At 40.6% G+C, this 21,100-nt stretch overlaps 1 protein-coding gene across 1 annotated transcript in view; it reads right to left on the reverse strand.

Annotated features, from left to right (window-relative positions):
• The window catches only part of TMEM114 (transmembrane protein 114), a 39,958-nt gene extending 21,704 nt beyond the window's left edge, over positions 1–18,254 (reverse strand). Inside the window, exons 1-2 of the mRNA XM_069733991.1 lie at positions 17,821–18,254; positions 17,649–17,729 (exon numbers count right to left, since the gene is read on the reverse strand). Of these exons, the coding sequence (XP_069590092.1) occupies positions 17,649–17,729; positions 17,821–18,004 (265 nt within the window). The 5' untranslated portion in view covers positions 18,005–18,254. The remainder of the gene's footprint in view (positions 1–17,648; positions 17,730–17,820) is intronic.
• Positions 18,255–21,100: the final 2,846 nt, after the last annotated feature.

The following is a 21,100-nucleotide window of genomic DNA, read 5'->3' on the forward strand; positions in this document are numbered from 1 at the left end:
ACAATAAAACCTAAAAATGATCAATGTAATTCACAACAAATATCCTAAGGAGGTCTGGAGTTGGAATGATTTTCAAAATCAAAGTGGAAAATTAAGTTACAGGCTGAGCCAACTTCAGTGGAAATGCCTCAAGACAAGGAAATGATGCTCAGTAGTTTGTGTGGCCTCCAGTATCTGTATGATCTCCCTACAACACCTGGGCATGCTCCTAATGAGGCGGCGGATGGTCTCCTGAGGGATCTCCTCCCAGACCTGGACTAAAGCATCCGCCAACTCATGGACAGTCTGTGGTGCAACGTGATGTTGGTGGATGGTGTGAGACATGATGTCCCTGATGAGTTCAATTGGATTCACGTCTGGGGAATGGGCGGGCCAGTCCATAGCTGCAATGCCTTCATCTTGGAGGAACTGCTGATACACTCCAGCCACATGAGGTCTGGCATTGCCCTGCATTAGAAGGAACCCAGGGCCAACTACACCAGCATATGGTATCACAAGGGGTCTGAGGATCTCATCTCGGTATCTAATGGCAGTCAGGCTACCTCTGGCGAGCACATGGAGGGCTGTGCGGCCCCCCAAAGAAATGCCACCCCACATCATTAGTGACCCACTGCCAAACCGGTCATGCTGAAGGATGTTGCTGGCAGCAGATCTCTCTCCACCGCATCTCCAGACTCTGTCACATCTGTCACATGTGCTCAATGTGAACCTGCTTTCATCTGTGAAGAGCACAGGGTGCCAGTGACAAATTTGCCAATCCTGGTGATCTGTGCCAAATGCCAAGTGTCCTGCATGGTGTTGGGTTGTGAGCACAACCCCCATCTGTGAACGTCGGGCACCCAAACCATCCTCATGGACTCGATTTCTAACCGTTTGTGCAGACACAAGAACATTTGTGGCCTGCTGGAGGTCATTTTGCAAGGCTCTGACAGTCCTCCTCCTCATCCTCCTAGCCTAAAGGCTGAGCTAGCCGTCCTGCTGCTGGGTTGTTGCCCTCCTACGGCCCCCTCCACATCTCCTGTGTACTGGCCCGTCTCCTGGTAGCGCCTCCAGCCTCTGGACTCTATGCTGGCAGACACAGCAAACCTTCTTGCCAAAGCTCGTATTGATGTGCCATCCTGGATGAGCTGCACTACCTGAGCAACTTGTGTGGGTTGAAGAGTCCGTCTCATGCTACCACGAGTGTGAAAGCACAACCAACATTCAAAAGTGACCAAAAAAGCAGCCAGAAAGCATTGGTACTGAGATGTGGTCTGTGGTCCCCACCCACAGAACCACTCCTTTATTGAGTGTGTCTTGATAATTGCCAATAATTTCCATCTGCTGTCTATTCCATTTGCACAACAGCAAGTGAAATTGATTGTCAAACAGTGTTGCTTCCTAAGTGAACAGTTTGATTTCACAGAAGTTGGATTTACTTGGAGTTATATTCTGTTGTTTAAGTGTTCCCTTTATTTTTTTGAGCAGTGTACTATATTTTGTATGAAAACTTGTAGACTTTAGGCCACGTGCACCCGTTTGGTATGTTCTTAGTTTTTTACCTCAGTATTTGTAAGCCAAAACCAGTAGTTGATGAAAAATCCAGAAGTGGTGATGTTTCTATTAGGCCATGTTCACACATTCAGTGTTTTCTCAGTATTTTACCTCAGCATTTGTAAGCCAAAAATAGGAGTTGGTGAAAAATACAGAAGTGGTGACGTGTTTCTACTAGGCCATGTTAACACGGTCAGTATTTGGTCAGTTTTTTACCTCAGTATTTGTAAGCCAAAATCAGGAGTGGGTGATAATTACAGAAGTGGTGACGTGTTTCTATTTTACTGATGTTCTTCGCCTGATTTTGGCTTACAATTAATGAGGTAAAAAACTCATCAAATATGGAACGTGTGCATATTAAGACAATCTGTACAATTGTAGCAATTGGTACAGTGCTTCTTGCTTGCAACCATAAGTGATGATTTAACTCTCTATTTTTCAGTCTGTCATAGTACTGTGAGTAAAGGCATGTAGCCTATTATTCGGCGCTGAACATCATCACATGTGGATGGCTCATATATACTCTAATCACCCCACATGGTACCCCCCATTTACCTCCTGCTGCCTCTTCTACTTAGTCCAGCATTTCAGTCCTCCTGCTTCTAAGGTGACAAGTGTAGAGGTATATGGAGCCATGGTAAGTCTGAACCACACCTCCGCAGCACAGGAATAGCAGTTAAAGCAAGTTAGACTCACCACTGTGGTACCTCTGGGCAGCCATCGTGACTACAGGAAGACCAAAATGCCAACTCAGTGGAGGAGAAAATAAAAAGCACCAGGTTGGGTGACTACACAGCAAAAATACATAATTTGTTAGTGCCAGGGTGGAGGATCTTGATTTTTAACGAGTTAAGATTTGAACGATTCACTTGGCCACCACAAATTTTTCTGTCCTAGCATGTACATTGGCAAAATAGCCATACATTTCCTGTGTATTTCACTGACAAATCTATTTCTTTAAAGCAACAGATTTGAAAATAATTGGGAAAACTTGTGTTCCAAACCCAGAAGTACTAAACCGAGTTGGTAAATAGCATTCCTTCTGGTCTGCCCAGTTTTAGCATTGCAACTTGACCGTGTTTTTTTCTAGGGGCCTGCAAAGAGTTATTGTGAACATATTGCATTTTCAGTAGATAAGGCACAGACCTGCAGAGCTGTTCATGGGACTGCAGGCTGACTAGAGACAAGTATAATAAATTATTTCACTGACAGAATATTTTCATTTTTCTGTTTTCCTAAAACAGCAGCCAGCTGAAGACGCGAGAACAGTTTATACTTCAGCACCTCTGGATTTTATCGACTGCAAAGCAGTTATCCAACTTTTACATTAAAAAAACTGCAAATGTTGTAAAATAAGATAGAAACTATGCTCACCTCTAAGACCAGTTTCAGATAAATTATGGCCTTCTGAAAAAATCAAAGTGGAGCTTTATGCTATTTTATACTTAAATATTTCATCAACAAGGTTAATTTGGTATGTTAACCCCTTTCTGACATGAGACGCAATAATCCATCCATGTGACCTGGGTTTATCTGACCAGGGATCGATTATTACGTAAGGCAATCGCTGCCGGGTGTCAGCTGATTCTGACAGCTGACACCCAGCACTAAGTGCCAGGAGTGGTCGTGCACAGCTCCCGGCACTTTAATACCCTAAATGCTATGATCGAACGAGACAATCCCTCTGCCTTTGCATCGGAGACTACGCGACGTGATTCGGGATCCCCATCATTGCCATGGTGACCCGACAACATCCGGGTCACTAGAGCTGGGAAACTTGCTGATCATGTAATGTGCAATTTCTCCTGTTACCCTTATGAAAATGCAAAATTTAGGGCTAAAATATCATTTTTATGAAGAAAATGTGCTTTTATTATTTTCACAGCTCAACATTGTAAACTCCTCTGAAGCACTGGGAGATCAAGGTGCTCACCACGCATCAAAATACATTCCTTAAGGGGTCTAGTTTTCAAAATGGGGTCACTTGTTGGGGGTTGCCACTGTTTAGGCACATAAGGGGCTCTCCAAATGGGACATGACGTCCGCTAATGATTCCAGGAAATTTCACATTCAAAAAGTCAAATGACGCTCCTTCCCTTCTAGCTCTGCCATGTGCCCAAATGGGGTTTCGTCATGCTCAGGAGAAATTACACAACAAAGTTTGGGATCCATTTTTCCTGTTATCCTTGTCAAAATAAAAAAAAATTGTATCTGAAGTAAATTTTTTGTGAAAAAAAAGTTAAATGTTCATTCATTTATGTATTTTTTAAAAATTCCTGTGAAGCACCTAAAGGGTTAGGAAAAGGAAAGGATATGCTTCCTGCACATTAGTTAAAATGAAAAAAGTTCTCTTTGCTCTGAGTGGTGCTTGTTCCTTATTTATATCTGTCTGTATGTTCTCGCTATATCCTATGACTAAGGGTGCACTGTTGCACCAGAAACACATCAGGGTGGTTTTGTTGTTTTATTTTTAATCATATCCAAATAAACTTTTTTCATTTTAAATGGTCGGTGTCCTTGAAACATATCTTTTCCTTTTCCTGCATTTGCGGAATGCACCAGCAGGATCGGCACCCACCAGACAGATGCTAGCAAACTCGCTTGAATTCCAGCTGGATGCTACTCACGTGGAGACTCCCTGTCCCTCTTCCCCACTTAAAGAGTTAATAAATTTCTTGAATGTGGTTTTGAGCACCTTCAGGGGTGCTGTTTTTAGAATGGTGTCCCTTTTGGGTATCTTCTATCATATAATCCCCTCAAAGTGACTTCAAATGTGAGGTGGTCCCTAAAAATATGGTTTTGCAAATTTTGCTGGAAAAATGAGAAATCACTGGTCAACTTTTAACCCTTATAACTTCCTAACAAAAAAAAATTGGGTTCCAAAACTGTGCTGATGTAAAGTAGACATGTGGGAAATGTTACACATTAACTATTTTGTGTGACATATCTCTGTGATTTAAGGGCATGAAAATTAAAAGTTGGAAAATTGCGAAAATTTCAAAATTTTCGCCAAATTTCCAGTTTTTTTCACAAACGCAAGCCATTCGAAGAAATGTTACCACTATCATTATACTATGAAATACAATATTTCTAGAAAAATCAACCTCAGAATCACCAGGATCTGTCAAAGCATTCCAGAGTTATTATCTCATAAAGTGACATTGGTCAGAATTGTAAAAATTTTACATTTAAGGGGTTAAAACTAATATCATCATGCAAAAAAAGTACACATAATTGCATTGAAGAGAGCCCTACAAGTCATTAACCCACACAATGATCGCCATCAATAATAAAAATAAACAACATTGACAAAATTTCAATCTTTGTGTTCACCCTGCCCCACAAACAATAGAAAACAAAATATAAAAAAGACATATGTTCACCAGACCACCTGTTACAATCTCATCCATCTGTAAAGCCATGGATTAAATGGTCCTTGACTGTTATTGATTGAAAGGTTTGTCCAGGACATTTAAATTCATGATCTGTATCCGACTGGTGGGGGTGCTACAGCTGGCACCCGAGTGGATCAGCTATACCCAGATTTTCTCAGTTGCGGAGCTGCACAGCTCCATCAATTGTTTTGTGGCCATAAATATCTTATTCGGATCAATAAGGGGTGGATGTGCAGTACCCAGCTGCAGCCACTAAATAGTTGACGGAGTTGTGTATGATCATCTGATTGCCGCCAGCGCTGGAAATATCTGATCTGACAAGATGCCGAGTGTTGCTCACCCATCGATCAGATATTGATGACCTATCCCATGGATCAGTATAAAAGTCCCGGATAACCCCTTTGACTAGAAATTCACCTACTTGAAACCAGTGGTATAGTAATTTCATCAAAGTATCCTAGGAGTTGTTTTTCAGCAAAAAAAAAAAAAAAACTCTAGGCCCACATGTTGCCTACTGCGAGCAGCCTGAGTGGCATAACTAAGCTTCTATGACCTGTAGCATTTTCAAACTCGTCTCCCATTAATCACATCTGGAATGTCATTGGTTGGCAAGTGCAAATGGAGCTGCCAGCAGCGGATCTTGTTTATTTACACAAGTGCATTCAGCTCGGTAGAACATTTTTTTTAGACAACCATTAATAACCACATTGAAAATCGCTAAGGTGTATTAATGCATATAAACCGCACTCAATGCTGAGTAAATCAAGATGTTTTGAAAATATTGTTCATCTTATGCACATTATTAAAATATCGACTTATCATATGATTTTTATAATACTATGACGTTTCCTTCTTCATGTTGCAAGAGAGAGAGAGACAAAAAGATACCTACACAGAGGCAGGGCCGTATTTAGAGTTTCTGCTGCCCTAGGCACTTTTAGTGCTGCCTCCCCATCGGTGAGTATGACACTATCGGCATAGACTTTGGCAAGAATCACTGATGTGAAAGTAGCCTTTTGCAGCAGATCGGGCAGTTTTTCTGCATCTGCCGTTTAACGGATCACTTACGGCAACACTGCGTTCGACCTCATTCATTCCCCATGGGATTTGTGGCACTTGCCGTGATCTGGCAAATGTGATACCATACCTCCCAACTTTTGAAGAAGGGAAAGAGGTGCAAAGCTTGCGGCGCACGTAGTGTGCCACTGGAAAATTTAGGCCACGCCTCTGACCACACCCATTTCACAACTAGTCACACCCATATCCACGTCCCAACCACACCCATTTAGCACTGCTGATCACACTGTTTCATATACAATAATTATAAACAAAAATAAATATGGCCACACAGTGCTCCATACTGTATAATGGCCACACATGATGCTCCATACTGTATAATGGCCACACATGATGCTCCATACTGTATAATAGCCACACATGATGCTCCATACTGTATAATGGCCACACATGATGCTCTATGCTGTATAATGCCCACACATGATACTCCATACTACATAATGGCCACACATGATGCTCCATACTGTATAATGGCCATTGGCCACACATGATGCTCAATACTGTATAATCGCCACACATGAAGCTCCATACTGTATAATGACCCCACATGATGTTCAATACTGTATAATGGCCCCACATGATGCTCAATGCTGTATAATGGCCACACATGATGCTCCATACTGTATAATGGCCACACATGATGCTCTATATTGTATAATGGCCACACATGATGCTCTATACTGTATAATGGCCACACATGATGCTCAATACTGTATAATGGCCATTGGCCACACATGATGCTCCATACTGTATAATCGCCACACATGAAGCTCCATACTGTATAATGACCCCACATGATGTTCAATACTGTATAATGGCCACACATGATGCTCAATGCTGTATAATGGCCACACATAATGCTTAACACTGTATAATGGCCACACATGATGCTCCATACTGTATAATGGCCACACATGATGCTCCATACTGTATAATGGCCACACATGATGCTCCATACTGTATAATGGCCACACATGATGCTCAATACTGTATAATAGCCGCACATGATGCTCTATACTGTATAATGGCCACACATGATGCTCAATACTGTATAATTGCCCCACATGATGCTCCATACTGTATAATGACCCCACATGATGCTCCATACTGTGTAATGACCCCACATGATGCTCAATACTGTATAATGCCCCCCTTCCATCTTGCATGCATGACTCATCTCCCTCCCATCCCATATGCATGGCTCATATTCCCCCCTCCTCCTGTATGCATGGCTCATATTTCCCCCCTCCTGTATGCATGGCTCATATTCCCCCCTCCTGTATGCATGGCTCATAATTCCCCCCCACCTCCTGTATGCATGACTCATATTCCACCCCCCCTCCTGTATGCATGGCTCATAATCCCCCCCTCCTGTATGCATGGCTCATAATCCACCACCACCCCCTCCTGTATGCATGGCTCATAATTACCCCTGTATGCATGGCTCATATCCCCCCTCCTGTATGCATGGCTCATAATTCCCCCCCTGTATGCATGGCTCATATCCCCCCTCCTGTATGCATGGCTCAAATCCCCCCTCCTGTATGCATGGCTCATAATTCCCCCCACCTCTTGTATGCATGGTTCATATTCCCCCTCGTATACATGGCTCATCTCTCCACCCTCCCGCTCCCGCTCATTCTCCCATCTTGCATGGCTCGGCTTACCATCCTCCTTCATCCCCCGTCCCCTGTCCCTCATACTCACCTGTCCATCCCACACCGCGTGGCCGCGCCAACATCCCTCTGGCTCTGTCCCGACTCCCGTTGCAGCACCTTCTTCCTGAGTGAGTGGTCATGTGGTACCGCTAATTAAGGTCATGAATATGCGCATATTCATGACCTTAATGAGCGGTACCACGGGAGCGGGGGTGTGGAGGCAGTCGGTCGGCAGGTGACCCAGAACTTTAAAAAAAAAAAAAAAACTTGGTCAGGTGCTGCCACCCACATCGTCCCCGCCCTAGGCATGTGCCCTCAAGTGCCTAGTGGCAAATACAGCCCTGCACGGACGAAAAGAAGTATTTGATACACTGACAATCTTGCAAGTTTTCCCACCTACAAAAAATGGAGTGGTCTGTCATTTTTATTGCAATACACATCAACTGTGAGAGACAGTATCTTAAAGAAATCCAGAAAATCACATTGTATGATTTTTGCATAATTAATTTTACTGCATGAAATAAGTATTTGATACGGTAGAAAAACAGAACTTAATATTTGGTACAGAAACCTTTGCTTGCAATTACAGAGATCAGACAATTCCTAATTCTTGACCAAATTTGCACAGACTGCAGCAGGGATTTTGGCCCACTCCTCCATACAGTTCTTCTCCAGACCTTTCATGTTTCAGGGCTGTCACTCGACAACATTGAATTTCAGCTCCCTCCAAAAATGTTCTATTGGGTTTAGGTCTGGAGACTGGCTGGGCCACTCCAGGACCTTGAAATGCTTTTTAGGGAGCCACTCCTTTGTTGTCCTGGCTGTGTTTCAGGTTATTGTCTTGCTGGAAGACCCAGGCACAACTCATCTTCAATGCTCTTACTGAGGGAAGTAGGTTGTTGGCCAATCTCACAATCTCACAATCCATGAACCTATCCGTCCTCCCTTCAATACAGTGCAGACATCCTGTCCCCTTTGCAGAAAAGCAAGCCCAAAGTATGATCCCCACCATTCTTTACGGTTGGGACAGTGTTCTTGAGGTTGTACTCACCCTTCTTCCTCCAAACACGACGAGTGGAGTGGACACCAAAAAGTTCTAAGTTGGTCTCATCTGACCACATGACCTTCTTCCATGCATTCTCTAGATCATCCAGGTGGTCACTGGCAGACTTTAAACGAGCCTGTAGATGTGCTGGCATGAGCAGGGGGACCTTGCGTGCCCTGCAAGATTTTAATATGTATGTTACTAACGGTAATGTTTGAGACTGTGTTACAGCTCTCTTCGTGTCATTGACCAGGTCCTCCCATGTAGCTCTAGGCTGATTCCTGACTTTCCTCAGAATCATCCTTACCCCACGAGGTGAGATCTTGCATGGAACCCCAGACCGTTATGAGTCATCTTGTGTTTCTTCCCTTTTCTAATAATTGTGCCAATAGTTTTTGCCTTCTCACCAAGCTGATTGACTATAGTCGTGTAGCCAATCCCAGCCTTGTTCGGGTCTACAATTTTGTCCCTGGTGTCCTTAAACAGCTCTTTGGTCTTGGCCATGGTGGAGGGGATGGAGTGTGATGGATTCAGTGTGTGGACAGGAGTTTTTTATGCAGGTTACAAGGTCAAACTGGTGCAATTAATAAAGGTAATGAGTTCAGAGTAGGAGGGCTTCTTATAGAAAAACTAACAGAGATAGCCATAATTCTTGCTCTTCGGTAGGTGATCAAATACTTATTTCATGCAAAAAAATGCAATTTAATTATACTGATTTTCCCCACTGTGTAAAAGTATATGTTTGTCTATATATATATATATATATATATATATATATATATATATATATATATATACATATTTATATATATATGTATATATATATATATATATATATAGTTGTGGCCAAAAGTCTTGACACCCCTACAATTCTGTCAGATAATAATCAGTTTCTTCCTGGAAATGATTGCAAACACAAATTCTTTGTTATTATTATCTTATTAGCACTTGTTGGCCCTTTTGCCTTCACTCTGCGGTCCAGCTCACCCCGAACCGTCTCGATTGGGTTCAGGACTAGTGACTGTGGAGGCCAGGTCATCTGGCTTAGCACCCCATCACTCTGGTCAAATAGTCCTTACACAGCTTGGAGGTGTGTTTGGGGTCATTGTCCTGTTGAAAAATAAATGATGGTCCAACTAAACGCAAACTGGATGGAGTAGCATGCCGCTGCAAGATGCTGCGGTAGCCATGCTGGTTCAGTACGCCTTCAATTTTGAATAAATCCCAAACAGTGTCACCAGCAAAGCACCCCCACACCATCACACCTCCTCCTCCATGCTTCACGGTGGGAACCAGACATGCAGAGTCCATCCGTTCAACTTTTCTGCATCACACAAATCTCATCAGACCAAAGCACAAATTTCCACTGGACTAATGTCCATTCCTTGTGTTTTTTAGCCCAAACAAGTCTCTTCTGCTTGTTGCCTGTCCTTAGCAGTGGTTTCCTATTAGCTATTTTACCATGAAGGCCTGCTGCACAAAGTCTCCTCTTAACAGTTGTTGTAGAGATGTGTCTGCTGCTAGAAGTCTGTGTGGCATTGACCTGGTCCCTAATCTGAGCTGCTGTTAACCTGCGATTTCTGAGGCTGGCGATTCGGATAAATTTATCCTCAGGAGCAGAAGTGACTCTTGGTCTTCCTTTCCTGGTGCGGTCCTCATGTGAACCAGTGTCTTTGTAGCGCTTGGTGGTTTTTGCCACGGCACTTGGGGACACTTTCAAAGTTTTCCAAATTTTTCAGACTGACTGATCTTCATTTCTTAAAGTAATGATGGCCACTCGTTTTTCTTTACTTAGCTGCTTTTTTCTTGCCATAATACAAATTCTAACAGTCTATTCAGTAGGACTATCAGCTGTGTATCCACCAGACTTCTGCACAACACAACTGATGGTCCCAACACTATTTATAAGGCAAGAAATCCCACTTATTAAACCTGACAGGGCACACCTGTGAAGTGAAAACCATTCCCGGTGACTACCTCTTGAGGCTCATCAAGAGAATGCCAAGAGTGTGCAAAGCAGTCATCAAAGCAAAAGGTGGCTACTTTGAAGAACCTAGAACATAAGACATAATTTCAGTTGTTTCACACTTTTTTGTTAAGTATATAATTCCACATGTGGTAATTCATAGTTCTGATGCCTTCAGTGTGAATGTACAATTTTCATAGTCATGACAATACAGAAAAAGCTTTAAATGTGAAGGTGTGTCCAAACTTTTGGTCTGTACTGTATATATTGTGTATATTTTAAGATGGCACACCAGACAGGTCCTCTAGGGGAGATATGTATAATCAAGGCTGGTAGCTAAAATTATGTAAGCCATATAAGCCTGGGAAAGCAGGCTCCAGCACATATCATGCTGAGTGAGTTAATAGGGCTTATCAGGGCTGGGTTTACAAGCAGTCATAGAGACGGGTGGGACTGGCTGCTCACAGATTTCCACCCTGAGGGGCGTGGTATGGCAGATAAAAAGGAGACCAATTGTCTCATTCAGTGTCTGTGTCTGGAGGTGTGTAGACCTTCGGTATTACTTGTAATTTGCTAAAGGACTCAAGATCTGGACTAACCTGAGAGGGCGAACCCGTACTACTATATGGACTATTTACTTTCTCTTTTCACTCTGTGCTGGGAAAGGCTGTCTTTTTGTTTGGTTATGCTGAGCGGTTTATGAAGTTTTGAAGTTTTAATAAACCAGCCTGGACATTTTGCTTCCTGTGTCTACCTCCACCACAGCTGAGTGAGAATAAACCGTACAATATTTATATATATATATGTACACACACATATGCAACCATGTACACTCATATATACAACTATCCTCTTTTTCTCCTCTCTTGCTTGGGTGTGCTTCACTTCATCTCATCTTAGGACAGTCATGGAAGAGGACATGAACACAATATAGAAGATAATCAGGGAGAAGAGGGCAATACAGCACTATTAAAACTGAAGGGTGCTTCATGGAAGTCCTGCTGTTGCAGCTCTGCACATTGCCATGTTATGAGCCATTCCCCTCTTAGCTTCTGACCAGATGCTGGCAGGAAGAAAAGCGAAGTTGAAGGACTTCAACTAGAGACATCATGTTGAGTCAATGTGTTACCTATACTCTATATAGTATATAAAAAGCTCTGGAATGTAATGTCACTGGTGATCACTCTATTACCTGTACACTATATACAGAGTTCCTTTGTAGAATTTCAATGGTGATCACGGTATTACCTGTACACTATAAACTATATACAGAGCTCCTATGTGTAATGTCACTAGTGATCACTGTATTACCTGTATACACTAAATACAGAGCTCCTATGTGTAATGTCACTGGTGATCACTGTATTACCTTTATACATTAAATACAGACACTTATGGTCATATTAGTATAGTGTTTTGTTTTCATTAATGATTAGTATTGTAGTATTCTGTCACTATGTGGTGGTAATATGTGGTCTGGTCATAGTGTGAGGGTATTTGTCCCTTGTATGTAATGTTATTGGTCATTTTAAAAATTGAAAAATAAATAAAAACATACCTAAAAAGAGAATTGGATATAATAAATGTTTAATAGGTTAGAGTAGAGTAGCGCTCGGCCAAAAGAGTCTACCTTGTCATGGTGGTGGCATAAAAAATCTTTTGGTCAAAACAAAAGCTGAAGGCAATGTACAGTGCCTTGTGAAAGTATTCGGCCCCCTGGAACTTTTCAACCTTTTCCCACATATCATGCTTCAAACATAAAGATACCAAATGTAAATTTTTGGTAAAGAATCAACAACAAGTGGAACACAATTGTGAAGTTGAACGAAATTTATTGGTTATTTTACATTTTTGTGGAAATTCAAAAACTGAAAAGTGGGGAGTGCAATATTATTCGTCCCCTTTAATTTCAGTGCAGCAAACTCACTCCAGAAGTTTATTGTGGATCTCTGAATGATCCAATGTTGTCCCAAATGCCTAATGATGATAAATATAATCCACCTGTGTGTAATCAATTCTCCGTATAAATGCACCTGCTCTGTGATAGTCTCAGGGTTCTGTTTGAAGCACAAAGTGCATTATGATGATCAAGGAACACAACAAGTAGGTCCGTGATACTGTTGTAGTGAAGTTTAAAGCCGGATTTGGATACAAAATGATTTCCAAAACTTTAAACATCCCAAGGAACACTGTGCAAATGATCATATTGAAATGGAAGGAGTATCATACCACTGCAAATCTACCAAGACCTGGCCGTCCCTATAAACTTTCATCTCAGACAAGGAGAAGACTGATCAGAGATGCAGTCAAGAGGCCCATGATCACTCTGGATGAACTGCAGAGATCTACAGCTGAGGTGGGACAGTCTGTCAATAGGACAACAATCAGTCGGACACTGCACAAATCTGGCCTTTAGGGAAGAGTGGCAAGAAGAAAACCATTTCTCAAAGATATCCATAAAAAGTGGCATTTAAAATTTTCAACAAGCCACCTGGGAAACACACTAAACATGTAGAAGAAGGTGCTCTGGTCAGATGAAACCAAAATCGAACTTTTTGGCAACAATGCCAAACAATATGTTTCAACAGAGAAAAAGAATATAGTGCGGCACTCACCCTTTTTTGCTGTAAGATTTATGTGCTTTATTGGAAGTAAAATAGTAACATATAGTACATCCGTTAGGACATCAGGTCAACGGATGTACTATATGTTACTATATGTTACTATTTTACTTCCAATTCAGCACATGAATCTTAGAGCAAAAAAGGGTGAGTGCCGCACTATTTTCTTTTTCTCTGTTGAATCATTTGGCTATATGCTTTTAGTGCAGAGCACCGTATGTCCAGCTTTTTCGTGACACCTGCATATTGGTTCCTTCTAAAGAGTCCAAGTCCATAAGAAGTTATACTCCTCTGGTGCCGTCCCTTTCTATGCTTCTATTTCGTTGGCAAACAATATGTTTGGCGTAAAGGCAACAAAGCTCATCACCCTGAACACACCATCCCCACTGTGAAACATGGTGGTGGCAGCATCATGGTTTGGGCCTGCTTTTCTTCAGCAGGGACAGGGAAGATGGTTAAAATTGATGGGAAGATGGATGGAGCCAAATACAGGACCATTCTTAAAGCAAATCTGTTGGAGTATGCAAAAGACCTGAGACTGGGACGGAGATTTGTCTTCCATCAAGACAATGATCCCAAACATAAAGCAAAATCTACATTGGAAAGGTTCACAAATAAACGTATCCAGGTGTTAGAATGGCCAAGTCAAAGTCCAGACCTCAATCCAATCGAGAATCTGTGGAAAGAGCTGAAAACTGCTGTTCACAAATTATCTCCATCAAACCTCACTGAGCTCGAGCTGTTTGCCCAGGAAGAATGGGCAAGAATTTCAGTCTCTCGATGTTCAATACTGATAGAGACATACCCCAAGTGACTTGCAGCTGTAATTGCAGCAAAAGGTGGCGCAACAAAGTATTAAGTTAAAGGGGCCAAATAATATTGCACTCCTCACTTTTCAGTTTTTGAATTTCCACAAAAATTTAAAATAACCAATTCATTTTGTTCAACTTCACAACTGTGTTCCACTTGTTATTGATTCTTCACCAAAAATTTACATTTGGTATCTTTATGTTTGAAGCATGATATGTGGGAAAAAGTTGGAAAATTCCAGGGGGCCGAATACTTTCGCAAGGCACTGTATGTGATCTGGTGTTCATTGGGAACTGTTAATGTGTGATTGTTGAGGACGTGGTGCAGAAGTGGAGCTTTTCCAAGTGTGGACGTTGGGACTGTGGAAGGTTTAAGGGGTGAAGCCAGGGCAGAGTTTCAATGGGGCCCAAAAATATTTCCAGTATGGGGCCCTGAAATTCCTGGTGGCATTCCTGCTGGCAGACATAAACAGATGATGACCCCTGTGCAAGAACAATATTTGGTCCCTTTGCAGCTTAATAGCTCATCAATTCCCCCTGCTTTGGAATTGCAAATGGGCCCAATTTCTCCTTGGGCCTCTGTGCACCCGTACAGTTTATACCAATGATATGTACACTATATGTATATTGATCCATTTCAATCTCCTCCTATTTCAACAGTGACTCTCTCTGTGACTAGTGACTAGTGAGGTACTAAAGCAACAGATGAATGCACAGTTAATTCTACGGTAAGCACTCAAAGTTGTCATGCCTCTGGATTTATCAATGAGCCATCAAGTTATCCCCAAAAATATGTTTTGCCATAGTTGTGCCATACTTACTCTTTAATATACCTTAGCCAATGATTAGAATTTTCTTGAGTGTGCCTTGTTGCTCCACTGAGTTCTAGACACAAAGCAGGTTGGAGTCGTAGTTTGGCTTAATGAGGTTGTTTGGACCCAGAACCAAAACCTGTGATATACTTCTGTCTAATTTAATAAAGTCTAATATTAGAGCCTCACAGAAACTTGTAGCCCTAAGGCCACATTCACACGTTCAGTATTTGGTCAGTATTTTACCTCAGTATTTGTAAGCCAAAACCAGGAGTGGGTGGTAAATACAGAAGTGGTGCATATGTTTCTATTATACTTTTCCTCTAATTGTTCCATTCCTGTTTTTGGCTTACAAATACTGAGGTACAATACTGACCGAATATTGAATATATGAATGTGACTTACAAAATAATTTTAACTTACGAGCTGCAACTGTAGTCTAAAGAAATGCACTAGGTTGTGTTCAATTTGTTCAAAGTCCTAGTGAATAGTCTGAAGGTATAAATGGTGGTGAAAGGTTGAGCTTGATGGATCTAGGTCTTTTTTAACCCCTTAGTGACAGAGCCAATTTGGTACTTAATGACCAGGCCAATTTTTGCAATTCTGACCACTGTCACTTTATGAGGTTATAACTCTGGAACGCTTCAACGGATCCCGCTGATTCTCAGATTGTTTTTTCGTGACATATTGTACTTCATGTTAGTGGTAACATTTCTTCGATATTACTCGCGATTATTTATGAAAAAAACGGAAATATGGCGAAAATTTTTAAAATTTTGCAATTTTCAAACTTTGTATTTTTATGCCCTTAAATCAGAGAGATATGTCACGAAAAATAGTTAATAAATAACATTTTCCACATGTCTACTTTACATCAGCACAATTTTGGAAACAAAATTTTTTTTTGTTAGGGAGTTATAAGGGTTAAAAGTTGACCAGCAATTTCTCATTTTTACAACACCATTTTTTTTTAGGGACTACATCACATTTGAAGTCATTTTGAGGGGTCTATATGATAGAAAATAATGAAGTGTGACACCATTCTAAAAACTACACCCCTCAAGGTTCTCAAAACCACATTCAAGAAGTTTATTAACCCTTTACGTGCTTCACAGGAACTGAAACAATGTGGAAGGAAAAAAATGAACATTTAACTTTTTTTTGCAAACATCTTAATTCAGAACCATTTTTTTATTTTCACAAGTGTAAAAACAGAAATGTAACCATAAATTTTGTTATGCAATTTCTCCTGAATACGCCAATACCCCATATGTGGGGGTAAACCACTTTTTGGGCGCACCGCAGAACTTAGAAGTGAAGGAGCGCCGTTTGACTTTTTCAATGCAGAATTGGCTGGAATTGAGATTGGACGCCATGTCGTGTTTGGAGAGCCCCTGATGTGCCTAAACAGTGGAAACTCCCCACAAGTGACACTATTTTGGAAACTAGACCCCCCATGGAACTTATCTAGATGTGTGGTGAGAACCTTGAATGCCCAAGTGCTTCACAGAAGTTTATAATGCAGAGCCGTGAAAATAAAAAATATTTTTTTTCCACAAAAAAGATTTTTTAGCCCCCAAGTTTTTATTTTCACAACGATAACAAGAGAAATTGGACCCCAAAAGTTGTTGTCCAATTTGTCCTGAGTATGCTGGTACCCCATATGTGGGGGTAAACCACTGTTTGGGCGCACGGCAGAGCTCGGAAGGAAGGAGCGCCATTTTGGAATGCAGACGTTGATAGAATGGTCTGCGGGTATTATGTTGCGTTTGCAGAGCCCCTGATGTACCTAACCAGTAGAAACCCTCCACATGTACCCTTAGCGGCCGCCGTTAAAAGGCGTATCGGCGGTCGCTAAGGGGTTAAACCTATGCAACTATGTTCACAAGGTGTTTTTGAGGAGGAAAAATCCAATGTGGTTTTTAAACGAAATCCATATAAGAAATTTGAATCACCTTAACTTTCCATGTTTGTTATTGTTATTGTTATTATTATTATTATTATTATATCACTATTTGCTATTTAAGTCATTAATAAAATGATGTAATCAAAATAGAAATGTATTTGAAAAAAATCTAAATAAATTTACGATGAAAAGTACTTATTGTAGCAAGATTTATAGCAGCAGTAATAATAATTATAGTAATAATAATACATGTAATGTTATCATACTGTCTTGCAGTATGACAATGAACCAGAAGGGGGTGATATAACACTGGTAAAAAAAATCTACATTTTTAAAACACAAATGCCTAAGAACTCTCTTTAAAAAAAAAATGTATATAGCTGTAATAATTTAATTTATTGCGAAAACCATGCAAATAAATAACTTAAATAAAGCATAAAAAGCATAAAAATATATATATAATACATTTTATGTCTATAAAAAGCATTTTGATTATCACTCTTATACTAAAATAAAATCCCAAAGCAGTAATAAATCATAGTATTATAATCAAAGTAATAAAAACAGTAACAATAACATTTATAGTAATCATGTAAATATGAGACTTTGAATTTAACTCCAATACGTTCAAAACGACAATTACAGTTTAATTGTAATTATGGCATAGGACATCAGAAGTTAACTATGCTAATTTCATTTGAGCAGATAATATGCTCCCCCCCCAAAAAAAAAAAAACAAAAAAAAAAACAAACAAAAAAAAACAAATACTTTTCTGCAAATATATAAGAAAAGAATAATATATTGGAAATTTGCAAGTCAACTCACTTAAAAGTTGTTTTTGTGGATCTGTAAAGTTTAAGTTACCATGCCCGAAAGGATTTATCAAAGGAGAGCATTTGTCTTTAACTGGAAGAGAAAGAAGGGAAATCTGATGAAGACAACCGGCGTGATTGACATCTTATAGCATGGGTATTCCCACATCGCAGATGCTACTTACATTTACACATTCTCCACAGTCCTGAGTGTGAGCTCATGGTCTCCGACAAGTTGTTCTTTATTTCCAGTTTGGACGCATCAATAATATACCAAAAATCTGTTCCGATGGCCACCACCAAAAATATAAAGCTCAAAATGCCAACAAAGGCAACAAAAGCCGACAAGATGCTCAACTTCAGCTTCATTGTAGATGGAATCAGCAACGCTCCGGCAGGTCAGTAGTGTTGGAGAAAGCAGGTTTAGATTTCCGTGGAACGTTATTCCATCAGGATGAAACAAACATCATTTGTCCCATCTGGACCACAGCGAAAATCTGTCCTCCCTCTCGGAAACAGTCCTAGTGATGTTCTAGTTCAGCCAGTGGTAGGAATGACAATTCAGCAGACACAGCTCGGAGCAAGCAACAAGCTGAGCTCTGAAAGCTTTCCTGGTCTCACTAATACGTAAGCCAGAGACGGAGAAGGCAGAGAGGAATATCATATTGGCAGCCGCTCTTGCACTGCACGTTTTAAGGATTTTCGAAGGGGCGCCCTTGTATCTCGCCATTGGCAAAGCAAAGAAACATTTCTAGTGAATTTTAATTGATCGAATGGTGAGGAATGATCAGACGGTATATTTAATTGTTCACATTGCTAAAACTGGAATAATCAGCGCACATGAAACACATACAAAATGTAATTATTTCCTCGATTGCGCCGATTATTCTTTAAATATGGGAAAAAAAACCTTAATTACTAATTCTAAACCATAATCAAATTGCTGCCTTTATCCACCTTAATATACAGTGCTGAACAGAGTTTACAGTATCCGAAACGTAGGCCTCATTCGGACATCAGGGGTTTTTTTACGTACAAGAAAAACTGATGAAATTTCAGAAGTGAATTTTTTACTATTATTATTATATCAGTATTTGCTATTTAAGTAATTAATAAAATGATGTTGTCAAAATATAAATGTAAGTAAAAAAAAATCTAAATAAATTTATACCGAAAAATATTTATCGCAGTAAGATTTATAGCGTCTCGTCAGAAGGTCATCAGAGTTCAATCAGAGTTTGTTCAATGTTTCATAGTTTTTTTTCACGGACAAGAAAATAATACGTTTTTCCACCTCCTTCTATCAAGTAGTGAAATACGGCCAGCACACAGAGTTCTTCACTGACCCGTAAACTTGCGTTGGCATTTTTATCCTATACTCGGATCAATGCCGGACACATCTCCACGATTAAGTGCAAACCCTCTTTATCCAAGGAAAGATATGACATGTCATAGACTATCGTGGGTACAAGTACTGTCCTTGAAAAAACAGATAGTACTCGAACGTGAAAAGCTGACATCTGAATGAGGCTTTTTCCAGCAGAAGGATTTACACTTGAGAGGAGCTTCAGCTTACATATCTTGGAAAAAAGGAGAATGTCATTCCATTTATGCAAATATATTAGTAAATTGTATTTGATGAAGTTCAAGAACATTAAAAGCTTAGACATAGACATGAGTGATCAGGCAAATTAGTGTTATATCTCTAGTATATTCCACCAGTATCCAATTACCAGGGGTATAACCACAGTTACTGACAGTGATCTGTAGAAAAGGGTGTGAGTTCTGCCTGGAATGCACACAAGGCTCAGAGTCAGACAGAGTCAGAGTCAGAGTCAGAGCCATTCCATACACTGGTTGCACTGGTAGTGTTCCCGCCTATCAGACATTCAACTGAATAATGGTGGTAGACTCTGGGCATATATGAAAACCCACTTAAAGGGATCTTGTCACCAGATTTTTGCCACCTTATCTGAGCGTAGGATGCTGTAGAGGCAGAGACCTTGATTCCTGTGATGTGTTGTTAACTGGGCTACTTGTTATGGTATTGATAAAATTGCTGTTTAATCAGCCGGAGATTATCACTATTGGACTAGTAAACCTGCTATCATGTAGTCCCCATCACTGATTGGCAGCTTTTTGCCTATGCGCAGTGCACATAGCAATCTGACAATCAGTGGTGTGGGCGGGGTTACCCAGAGGTCAGCAGAGAACTGATTGATCTGCAGCAGATATAATAGCAATGCTGCAGATCAAGCGGTGCTCAGGAAGGATATAATGGAACTAGAGAGAGTACAAAGGAGGGCAACAAAATTAATAAAGGGGATGGGAGAACTACAATACCCAGATAGATTACCGAAATTAGGATTATTTAGTCTAGAAAAAAGACGACTGAGGGGCGATCTAATAACCATGTATAAGTATATAAGGGGACAATACAAATATCTCGCTGAGGATCTGTTTATACCAAGGAAGGTGACGGGCACAAGGGGGCATTCTTTGCGTCTGGAGGAGAGAAGGTTTTTCCACCAACATAGAAGAGGATTCTTTACTGTTAGGGCAGTGAGAATCTGGAATTGCTTGCCTGAGGGGGTGGTGATGGCGAACTCAGTCGAGGGGTTCAAGAGAGGCCTGGATGTCTTCCTGGAGCAGAACAATATTGTATCATACAATTAGGTTCTGTAGAAGGACGTAGATCTGGGGATTTATTATGATGGAATATAGGCTGAACTGGATGGACAAATGTCTTTTTTCTGCCTTACTAACTATGTTACTATGTTACTATGTTACTATGTAATGGTTTTATAATAAATGCAGTAAGCAGCCCAGTAAGTCACACAACACTTGAATCAGGGTCTCTGCCTCTACATCATGTTTTCTCTGACACAAAGCAGCAAAAAGCTGGTGACAGATGCCCTTTAGTTTTTTTACTTAAAGCGAATCTGTCAACAGCATTTTGGTAAGTAAACTACAGGCATTGTCAGGTTGCCAGTGATAAACATGTTTCTCATCATAGAGACAGAGAGAAACAGACTGTTTGTGCCTTGGTGGCGGCCTGTGTGTAAGTCTCTCCATGGTTTCTCTGACTTAGAGCAGGAAGATAGACTCTGCCTACAGTCCCGCCACAGAGCACAAGCATATCATTAGCTGAAAACTTCTAACACTGATTACACAAGAACCACAGGACTGATTTCTTCATCCCAGGTATCATTTTAATCAGTATAACACTGCCAACCTGACAATGCCTGTAGTCTACTTAGTAAAATCCTGCCAACAGGTTCGCTTTAAAGATGCCAGTACCAAATCCAAATTCTGTAAGATTGAACCATTTATCAAACAGGTACTGTATGTTGCAATGTAGTAGAGGGGTACTCAAACACCAGGACCAAGATGTGACCTCTTCCTATATATAGATTGATCCAATTTATTTTACTTTTATTTCCATTAACCTTTTTTTTTCCTCTA

Source organism: Ranitomeya imitator, chromosome 7, assembly GCF_032444005.1.
Source record: "Ranitomeya imitator isolate aRanImi1 chromosome 7, aRanImi1.pri, whole genome shotgun sequence".
NCBI classification, from domain to species: domain Eukaryota; kingdom Metazoa; phylum Chordata; class Amphibia; order Anura; family Dendrobatidae; genus Ranitomeya; species Ranitomeya imitator.